At 37.3% G+C, this 10,742-nt stretch overlaps 1 protein-coding gene across 2 annotated transcripts in view; it reads right to left on the reverse strand.

Moving 5' to 3' along the window:
• Positions 1-1,614: 1,614 nt before the first annotated feature.
• LOC113829382 (mitogen-activated protein kinase kinase kinase kinase 4) overlaps positions 1,615-10,742 on the reverse strand; it is a 25,824-nt gene continuing 16,696 nt past the window's right edge. For both annotated transcript variants that reach the window (XM_027382542.2, XM_027382543.2), the window contains exons 3-10: positions 10,612-10,677; positions 10,093-10,376; positions 9,697-9,845; positions 9,431-9,543; positions 9,018-9,264; positions 8,710-8,871; positions 5,786-5,889; positions 1,615-5,318 (exon numbers count right to left, since the gene is read on the reverse strand). In XM_027382542.2, coding sequence (XP_027238343.2) covers positions 4,344-5,318; positions 5,786-5,889; positions 8,710-8,871; positions 9,018-9,264; positions 9,431-9,543; positions 9,697-9,845; positions 10,093-10,376; positions 10,612-10,677 — 2,100 coding nt within the window. In that variant the 3' untranslated portion in view covers positions 1,615-4,343. The remainder of the gene's footprint in view (positions 5,319-5,785; positions 5,890-8,709; positions 8,872-9,017; positions 9,265-9,430; positions 9,544-9,696; positions 9,846-10,092; positions 10,377-10,611; positions 10,678-10,742) is intronic.

Consider the following 10,742-nt stretch of genomic DNA (forward strand, 5'->3'; position numbering starts at 1 on the left):
TTCGATTCCCAAGCTCAGATTGGTCAGACTGTAAAAACGACCTGCTCGCCTGCTTTGTTGACAAGATGCAGTGGCAGTACAATGCTAGACTATTCCTCCCAAAGGCTTGTATGTCCTACACCAATATTCTTAAGATTTGCTTCGGTAAACGAAATTCTTATTGGTGGAATGTCCTGATCTGTCCGACCATATCGACTAAGGTAGCAATTCTCATATTCAAATTTGGCCTTGCATAGAGCGAGACCAGACTGGAAGCAGGCCGACGATATATATATATATATATTTTTTACATATTCCAAAACTGTATTTCACTCAGCTTCCCTCCCATCTCCTACAGTTAAATTCCTTTTACAGTTAAACTCCTGGTATTCCTATTTCTACCACTTCCCCAAAGACTACCCCTCCTGTTTACACCTCCCCTTGTTTCCTGGATTCTTTTCCTACTTGTCCAACAACCAATTCTACCCATACTACCTGCTTGATTTGCAGTGTTCCTCATACAGTGCTACTCTCCCTTCCTCAGACAGATATTCTCCATTTGATCTAATCATCCTATGCCCTTAACCCCTTCCCTTTTTACAAATCCCCACTGTTCTCCATTTGCTCTCCCCATTTACCTTTTTTCACTACCAAACTATTCTATTGTGTTCAATAACTTTTGGCATTAGCACTTTTTCCTAGCCCTTAACAATTTTTTACCCTTTTCGCCACTACTTTAATGTACGGATATGTGATCTTTGATGTTTAACACATTTATTAGTCTTAATCATTATGTTGCTGTTAACTGCTGATAATATTTTTTGAAAAACTTTGTTTTAACAGAAACAAAACTACTTGAAAAATCTAGATTAATGTAGAAAAAGTATGCATGAGAATGAATATCTCCACAGTACAAGAGATGTATTTGACCAGTTTCATAATATCTTTGTCAGAAATATATGTATTTCTGATGAAGATATATTCGAAACAAGTCAAACACACCTCTTGTGAAGATATTCATTCTCATTCTTACCTTTTTTAAATAAACTAAATTAAGTTCTTAGGCACAAATGACAGCAAAATCTTTATAATAGTAATAATAATTTTGACAATAGTATCACGGTTATTCCTTTGTCAATATTATGGCCTATCATAATCATAATCACAATGATCATGAGAAAATGGAGGAGGGGGGGGACGGAGAAGAAATTAGTTTTTTTTTAGTAATCCAAAAAAAGGACAAGGGAAAATATTACTAGTTAAAATGACTAACAGGAAAATACAGGAATTAAATAAAAGCTAGAATCAGTAACAGCTTAGGGGAAGAAAGTATTAGTCAGAATCAGTAACACAAGAAAGAGATGCAGGGGATTTTTATAAGTTAAAATCATTAAAAGGAAAAATAAGGGTAGAAAGTACAAGTTAGAATCAATAACAGAGTAAAGAGACAAGGGAAATATTAGTCATAATCAGCAACATCACAGATTAGTAATATACTGAAAAATATGTAATAATATTGAAGATGGTAGTAAAAGATTTACAATACAATAAAAAAAAAAAAAAATCTATAAATTATAAAAAATATACAATGGATTATCTACAACCATGTCCAAAGAATAAATAAAAAATCACATCTTCAGGTAACATTTTTTATCTTTCAACTATTACAAACATCAACAGATATTTCACATTACAAAAAATGAAAAAGTCTTTATGTATATATATATATATATTACAAAGACATGATTCTCACCAAAGCTGCTTGAGCAAAAAACATAATATTGTTGGCTTGAGAAGGTATAAAACTTTGTTATGACAGCTGACTTGGTAACAAATATACACATTCATTTTTCCACCGACAGTTCTTGACGAATATACAGGTTCACCACAAATCCGAGGAAATGAGGATATAACAGAGGGATACATTAATTACCACTCTTTTCTATTTCAATTATAGGACTGCATAACTTGGAAGGGCCACAAATATGATGTTCAAATTTGATTATACACAGTGCCTGATATAAAATAAAAATCTTTGTAACATGTAATGGATGCCAGTATATTACCAAAACACATATAGAGCTGTGAATTTCCATAGGTCTAGATCATTCATGGTATATAGTCTGAAATACAGACTGGAAATAAATATTGTTTTCCTAATGAAGATTTATCAAAAATTACTTCTCACACAAATCATGGTATGGTCACTGAAGTCCACAGTAAATATGTGTTGATAACTGGCATCATTTTGAGTATACAATTCATATACAAAGTCAGTAATAACTGAATGTTGTATTAAATATTTCAAATCAATAAACTTTTTACAAGTACTTCATTCTGTATCACACATAATTATTTGTTTAGGTCAGCATACAATATACTGTATGAGCACATTAAGACAGACAGACAGACAGACAAACAGACATATACACACATTAACACATGAAATTCTACTTTTTGGCATTGAAATTCATGTTAATAATTTACTAATATTGAGGAACAAAATACCTGGCACTCAACTTTATCCATTTTCTTGATCAAAATAAATTAGATTATGTCGGTTTGTTTAAAAAAATGACCTATTAACACAAGACTAACATTCTTTTTTTCTAATGCCATGACTTGTAAACAAGTATATATTGTACATATAAATAGCCTTAAAGTATATTTAGAACAATGTGCAGTAGAATCTGAAACACAATGATATTATCTGACACGTATGAAGTGGTGGCAAATGGCAGGCTAATGATCAAATATCTTCTATTTTTTTGTTCCAGACTCTACAACACTTATTTTAAAGATACTTTTGGGAGCAACTGTACATGCACATATTACACATACCCACACGTATACCAGCACCAACATATCCACACTTAAACATGCGGGCACCACTTCTTTCTCTCCCAATCTTATTCTAAAAGAATAAATCCACTCATCCTATCCACATTCATACACTAACACACTTACAAAAAATATATTCATTCTTCTTAGTACGTAACATGTTTATGCCCTGTCAAACAAAGATTCAGTGAATGGTACTGCAATAATAATCATAAATGAGTTCTCATTTTCTTTTATTTGTCGCTAATGGACGGCAAAAGTTTAAAAACTTTGAGGATTCCTTAAATAAACCAAAACTGAACTCATTAGTTACATCATAATGGTTTAGTCCTTCAAGTTTTTGTACATGGGTACAAACATACCAAAAAAGTAACAATTATATAGTAGAAGTAGTATGTATTTCAGCTGATTAATAGCAAGTAATCTCTAGAAACATCTATAAAAATGTATTCAATCTAATGTTATTTTCTTTCTATAAACTCTTTATAATGACATTTTCTAATTACAAATACAGAAAAATTATGTGCACATAAAATGTCAGATATTTAACTTTGAATGTAGACATGAATACTTCTAAATATATATTCAGTTAGAGGAGTATAGAAAATTATATCCGAGTTTCTGTAGCATAATATGCAGGAAATAAAGGAGTTCTGCAAAGGAAAAATTATACCCATAAAGATTTCTTCAAAGTGAAACTCATAAATGAGGTCATACATAATGCTAAAGCTTATCAAGTAAAATGTATATCAAGAACCTTTAGTTTGCTGTATGCAGGTACCTTTAATTACCGTATCCTAGTGCTTTACTGTATCTTATTTCACACTTCACCTATAATAAAGTAAATTTCATTACATAACATTTTCATTTTACAGAATCACTCTTATGATCTTTTTGAGACTATGGATGGAAGCTAATGTATGACACACATACATATTCCTGTACTGTACTGTACTTAAGCATTTTTTGCTAAAAACTGCAAAATCTGAAGCTTAAATGCAATATTTCAGCATTAAAGAAAAATCATGAAAAAATTAAGTGCAAACTCATACAAAGAGATTGTGTTTTATTAATAGCCTATTGTTAAACCTCTGAAAGTCTGGGCAGCAGCTCATTGTTTGTAGTACAGCGATACTGATAAAAAAGAAAATTTACAACAATATCCTTGTGCATCTTTTCATTATCCTTCAAATACCTCCTTGCACTCAGTATTTACTTTAACTTCGTTCAAAGTAGTTAAGTGGCATCAGTTTCAATATCAAATGAGTTGAACACATTAATTTAAAATGCATTTTAAAATACCTGATATCATTTGACGGATCATATATTCAAATATATATAAAGCACAACATATTGCACATGATTTGATTGGGAATTACAAAACCCATTCAATGGGATATAAATATTTCTATAATTGGTCATATGAAGATCAACTGAGAATCACAGTAATTTCACACATTTAATTAATACACTGTATTATTGGAAGATATGTGAAAGACATCAATGAATAAAAATAACGTTTATCACAAAGAGGCTGCCATTGCATCATTTTCTCCTCTTCTAATTCCTGGGATACCATTTTTTCTCGAGTGAGATGGTGACGACAAGTCAGTTGGTTGAGAGTGTATATCTGCTTCATTCTGGTGAGTGAGAGCAGCTCGCAGTCTGGCTTCAGACCGCTGTTTTTTACCATGTACTGTCGCTAATGCCCTCTGTGTATGTGGTATGTGTTTTGTCCTACTCCTGCCCCCAGTGTTATATATAGGGGAAATGGAAATACTTGGCTTTGGCGAGCATGATGGTGAAACAATAATTCCTGGGTAGAAAGATGCAGATGACTGATGACCTGGAGATGATGTATTTGAAGAAGGCTGAGTGGGTGATGAAGCATAGGTGGTATGAACCGATACATACGGCTGAGGATTTACCTGACTCCTTTGTGACTGAGATATAGTTACGCTAGAGAGGAAGTTGGATTTCGGGCTTGGAGGTGATGTACGGGATATAGTCAAACTAGGTACAATGCTTTTGGAAGAGCTGTGATTTAAAGATGATGCCTGAGAGGACTGGCCAGGGGAAGAAGTCCTGGTTATAGTAAGTCCTGGCAAGAAAAGTTGAGGAGTAATATCACTGGGCGAAGGGGAAGGTGTTGATGATGTTTCTGACCATTTGAGGGTGTTGGTAGGTGAGTTGGGTGAAGATGAAGCAGCTTGACTGCAGTCAAGTGGATAGGAACTGGGTGATGGAGACCTTACATTGGTCACATGATCTGTCTTCTGTCCAGCATTGGGTGGTGGTGATGCAGTGACACCAGTTCTCAGAGACTGATGAGAAGTTGCAACTGGAGATGTTGCTGCTGGAGAACTTGCTTGGCTTGAAGTGGCTACATGCGGTGGTTCAGGTTGCTGGAATGTGTAGATAAAATTTTGCAACTGATGGATGGCTTCCCGTACCTCCTCCTCCTTGTGCTGCAACTTTTCTCGCTCTGAGCACTGGGCCTACAATGTGCAAATAGAATATGTAACAAAGGTAAAACTACATCTATGGGACTAATTTTCAAAAAAGTAAAAAAGATTAAACATGATGGGTAATAACATTCTGAAAACATACATCCCCCATCCTAAGCAAAAACAAATACATGAAAAATTCACACTCAAGGCCAAACAAAAAGTAATATCCAAATTAGAGCAACATAACTCTTTCACTACAAAATTATGTTACAACTTGCAAGGACTCCAGAGAGCAATACAAGTTAAATATCTCAGGGGGACGACAGAATCTAGGATGTTTCATTAGAAATCTTCCTGGACCAACAAATCCTACAAGCCAGTACTCCAGCTTAAGGTAGGAGAAAATCTAGTACACTGACTGGACTGGGCAAAGGAAAACTCTGGTTTATTGTCAGGATGTGTATGGGAGAATCATCAGATACAAGAGGTTAATAAACTACAATGTTAATACATACTTGCAGAGCCAGTGCTAAGTGCCTTTTCCTCTCTTCCAACTGCAGTTTAGAGATTGTGAGTTCGGCACGCTGACGCAGAAGACGTTCGCGGATCTCCAGTGCCTCTATTGGGGGAAGATTCAGGAGTATTAGGTCTACCTTGTGATGACAGAGAGAGAGAGAGAGAGAGAGAGAGAGAGAGAGAGAGAGAGAGAGAGAGAGAGAGAGAGAGAGAGAGAGAGAGAGAGAGAGAGAGAGAGAGAGAGAGAGAGAGAGAGAGAGAGAGAGAGAGAGAGAGAGAGAGAGAGAGAGAGAGAGAGAGAGAGAGAGAGAGAGAGAGAGAGAGAGAGAGAGAGAGAGAGAGAGAGAGAGAGAGAGAGAGAGAGAGAGAGAGAGAGAGAGAGAGAGAGAGAGAGAGAAAGAGAGAGAGAGAGAGAAAGAGTGAGATAGAGAGAGGGAATGAGAGAGAGAGAGGGAATGAGAGACAAAGAGAAAGAAAGAAAGAAAGAAAGAAAGAGACTCTAACACAAAATAACTGACAGACTGTAACTTATAATCCTTGATACATAAAATCTAATGCAACTGTCTAGACAGAAAAAAAAAGAAAAAAAGGAAAGAAATTCATTATTCACACAATAATACAAAGAACTAAACAATATCCACACATACATAACTAGCTACAATAGAAAAATGTGCAAAAAGCTGGAAAAGTGCTTGTGTGTACAACTATGTATAATGTATATGTTAAGTGTATGTATAAGTGTAGGTGTGTGGGCATCTGTGAGTGTGTGTGGTCATCTGTGCGTGTGTGTGTGGGCATGTGTGTGTGTGGTGTGGGCATCTGTGTGTGTGTGTGTGGTGTGGGCATCTGTGTGTGTGTGTGTGGTGTGGGCATCTGTGTGTGTGTGTGGTGTGGGCATCTGTGTGTGTGTGTGTGTGGTGTGGGCATCTGTGTGTGTGTGTGTGGTGTGGGCATCTGTGTGTGTGTGTGGTGTGGGCATCTGTGTGTGTGTGTGGTGTGGGCATATGTGCAGGTGTATGTGGTGTGGACATCTGTGTACGTGTGTGTGGGCATCCGTGCATGTGTGTGTGTGGGCGTCAGAGCGTGGGCATCTGTGGGGGCATCTGTGTGTGCGTGTGTGGGGGAATCTGTGTGTGTGTGTGTGTGGGAGTGTGTGCGTGCGTGCGTGTGGGCATATGTGTGGGTGTGGGCATCTGTGTGTGTGTCTGGGTGTGGGCATCTGTGTGTGTCTGTGTGTGTGCGTCTGTGCGTGTGTGTGAGCGTCTGTGTGTGTGTGAGCGTTTGTGCATGTGAGTGAGAGTGTCTGTGTGTGGGTGTGTGAGCGTCTGTGTGTGTGTGTGTGAGCGTCTGTGTGTGTGTGTGTGAGCGTCAGTGTGTGTGTGTGTGTGTGTGTGTGTGTGTGTGTGTGTGTGTGTGTGTGTGTGTGTGTGTGTGTGTGTGTGTGTGTGTGTGTGTGTGTGTCTGTGCATGTGTGTCTGTGCGTGTGTGTGTGTGTGTGCTTCCGTGTGTACGTCTGTGTGTGTCTGTGCGTGTGCGTGTGTGTGTCTGTGCGTGTGTGTGTGTGTGTGTGTGCTTGTGTGCATGTGTGTGTCTATCTGTCCCTGTGTATATGTCTGCCTGTGCGTGTGTGATCGCCTGTGTGTGTGTGTGTGTGTGTGTGTGTCTGTCCTTGCTTGTATATGTGTCTGTGCGTGCGTGTGTCCCCGTCTGTGCGTGTGTCCCCGTCCATGTGTGTGTCCCCGTCTGTGCGTGTGTCCCCGTCCATGTGTGTGTCCCCGTCCATGTGTGTGTCCCCGTCTGTGTGTGTGTCTGTCCATGTGTATGTGCATGTGTGTGTGTGTGTAAGTCCATGCGTGCCTATCTGTGTGCATGTGTAAATACAAGCAACACTAATAACATGTTTTCAAAGGATATTACCTCTTACAGAGGAAAAGTGAGGAGAAGAACAAGGAGCATTTTCTAAACAGTGTTCACTTGAATCAAAAATAAAAGCATGGGTCATAGATGTTGGTGATCAATATACACAGTCTGGCACTCAAGCCCTAATACAATACCTATCAATGCAGGTAAACTCCAACAAGACGATTTAGTTTTCTTATCTTAATTTTCAACAACGTAAAATGTGTCCTTTAATTTTCTTTAAATTTAAAACCCATTCTAACATTGTGCAATCACTTACTAAGGAGTGGTTTAATTTAGTAAGATTGCTTTAGCTAGACAGTCTTTACTATTTTGAGCTGAAGAAGCTGTAGCCATACATATCTTGCAAGGCTGACACTAAGGAATTTGTGCTTGAGGACAACTTTTGGTGGGAAGCTGAACTATGCAGAGCCACAGCATATTCAACTCTCTCACGGGCATTTTCTCATACCTTCAAGCCAAGATCCTGGCCATTTATTCATTCTGTATGGCAATTTAGAGTACCAAGAAAATCAATGGGAGAGAAACTACTCCAAAATCTTGAATACTTTGTACTGGAGTTACCCTGCATACATTTCTTAGAAATAACAAAGAATGTCAAATAATCATATAAGAAAAGAAAAGAAAAGAAATAAAATCAAGAAATCAAAAGTATCTTCAATACAAAAGGAGGAGGAGAAGAATATACACAGACATGGCACAAGTGAAGGGCTGGAAAAGGGGTAAGAAGGTAAGGAGAGGAAAGGAAGTGAATTACTATATTACTTACTTCATATTTAGTAATATAATGGATATTTTCTAATTTAAATGGTTGAAAAAATATTTCCCACATTTCCAAAAAAACATTCTATTTTCTAAATTTGTGTCGTATCATATGCATATCCTATGAACTACAAATCTCTCTTGGGTTATAGTTGTTGCTTCAGAAATGTGGTAAATATCAAGGTAGACTACAGACAAAACAGCAAGGAAGAGGAAACGACCAGTCATTACCTGGACTTACCTCTACGCCTGCTATGGTACTGTGGGTCGCTGTTGGTTGAAGCCCGGAGCCCCAGCTGCTCACACGTTAGGCAGAGCCAACAAGGGGGGGGTTCAGCATCTCCCAGATCTACACAAGGACCATGGTATATCACACCACATCCATCACACTGCACATCTGCCCCTGGAGTTGAAAATGAAATACTTGACTTGTGATTCATCAGAACTCAAACACCCTTTATATGTTTTAACATTCCTGAAAACACAACTTAAAAATGGTAAAAGTAACAGGAATTATTTCCATAATAAAAGCAAATAATCATAACTTACCCTTCATCTTGCACATTGGACAAACTTCCTCTGAGGGCTGTGATGCCACGGGAAATTCCTCCTCTACAGACTGGGGGGAGGCCGCCTGCGAAGGGGGGCAGGTGGTCGGGGGTGAGCAGGATGATTGTGCAGGCGAGCAAGGACGTGACTGAGGTTGTGACGGGGGTTGGGAAGGGGGACGAACCTTGCGTCTCAGGGTAGGTGGTGACCCTGCACCAGACATTAGCCAGGCACGACGTTTCCGGCGCTGTGTTGTGGAGTGCAGAAAATTAGGGAGATCATCCTAATATAGCAGTTTGAATTAACATATTAATAGTTTTAAGTTTTAAGATAATATAATAGTTCTTTTATATTTGCTATCTGATATACTTTCAAAACTGATATCTAAAACTGAACTGCAAAAGAACACTTACAGTTTCTGGCTTCTCCCATATTGTATTTGAGAATATATGAGAGTAAGCATTTCTTTTCCTCCTCTCATAGCGTTTGTCCATAACCTCTCTACATTCCCGCACAGTGAGAAGACCTTATTTGGAAGAAAATAGCAATCATCAAAATAAAAACATGACTTTTCAAAACAGTTTACTTAAAACAGTTAAAAACGATTTTCAGTAAGATTTATAATTCCTTAGAAGTACCCTAACAAAATTCTGGTCCTAAAAATGTACAAGCTACTTACCCAGAGCATGCATAAACTCATCCTCAGTGACTAAGTCATGGATGTCTTCCATGGAGTAGTCTGCCGTTGGAGGCTGAAAGTTGTGAAGTCTTTTCTCCGGTGAACACCATCCTGTTGGGCTGTTAGGCTCACTTTGGTTCGCTGGAGTTCTGTTCAGTAAGATATAATTAAGCTAATACAAAAAAGTTATACAATGTATAAGCATAGTTGAACTAGGTCTTATAAAATATTATAAAATAGTCAAGTCTAGTTTCAGGTAAAATTAAGAGCTATAAATACATCAAAAAGGTAAAATAAATAATAATAATAGTATAATAAAATTAAATCTATGTGTATAAATATAATATCTAAGGAAAAGAAAGTGTAACAGGGCAATCATAATGACATATGACTTACACCTCTGTAGCAGGTTCCTCAAAACAGTCATCAGAATTGACATCTTGCAAGTCCTTAGCATAGTCTGAGCAGGGTGTTGCTGTAGCATGAGTTTTTGCCTCCCTGACTGGGCTCTTGCCTTTGTGTGTGACATGAGGGGGTTCAGAGCCAGCCTTGTCATGGTTGTCATGTAACATCTGCTCATCACACAACAGATCAATGTCTTCCTTCTGGCTTTCTCTTCGCTGCGTTTTTCTGTAATCCTCATTTTCCCTTTCTTCTCTGAGCTTTGCTACTACCAATTTCTGAAGTAAAGTATAGGTAGTAAATAATATCATAACAATAATGATAATAAAAACAATAAGTCCATATATATATATATATATATATATATATATATATATATATATATATATATATATATATATATATATATATATATATAAAGTAATGAATATTCCAGTATTAGAACTGTTACCATAATGTATCACTTACAAAAACTTTTTCCATCAAATTTTCATTAGAAATAACAGAACTTACCTGGCTTTCATTGATAGCTACCAGCTGACACAGAACATCAAGGATCTCTTTTTGCAAGGCCAAGTTCTGTAAGAAATTAAAATTGTTTAAATTTCATAAAATCATCATTACTATCACTATAAAACATGTAT

The sequence above is a fragment of the Penaeus vannamei genome, chromosome 35 (assembly GCF_042767895.1).
Source record: "Penaeus vannamei isolate JL-2024 chromosome 35, ASM4276789v1, whole genome shotgun sequence".
NCBI classification, from domain to species: domain Eukaryota; kingdom Metazoa; phylum Arthropoda; class Malacostraca; order Decapoda; family Penaeidae; genus Penaeus; species Penaeus vannamei.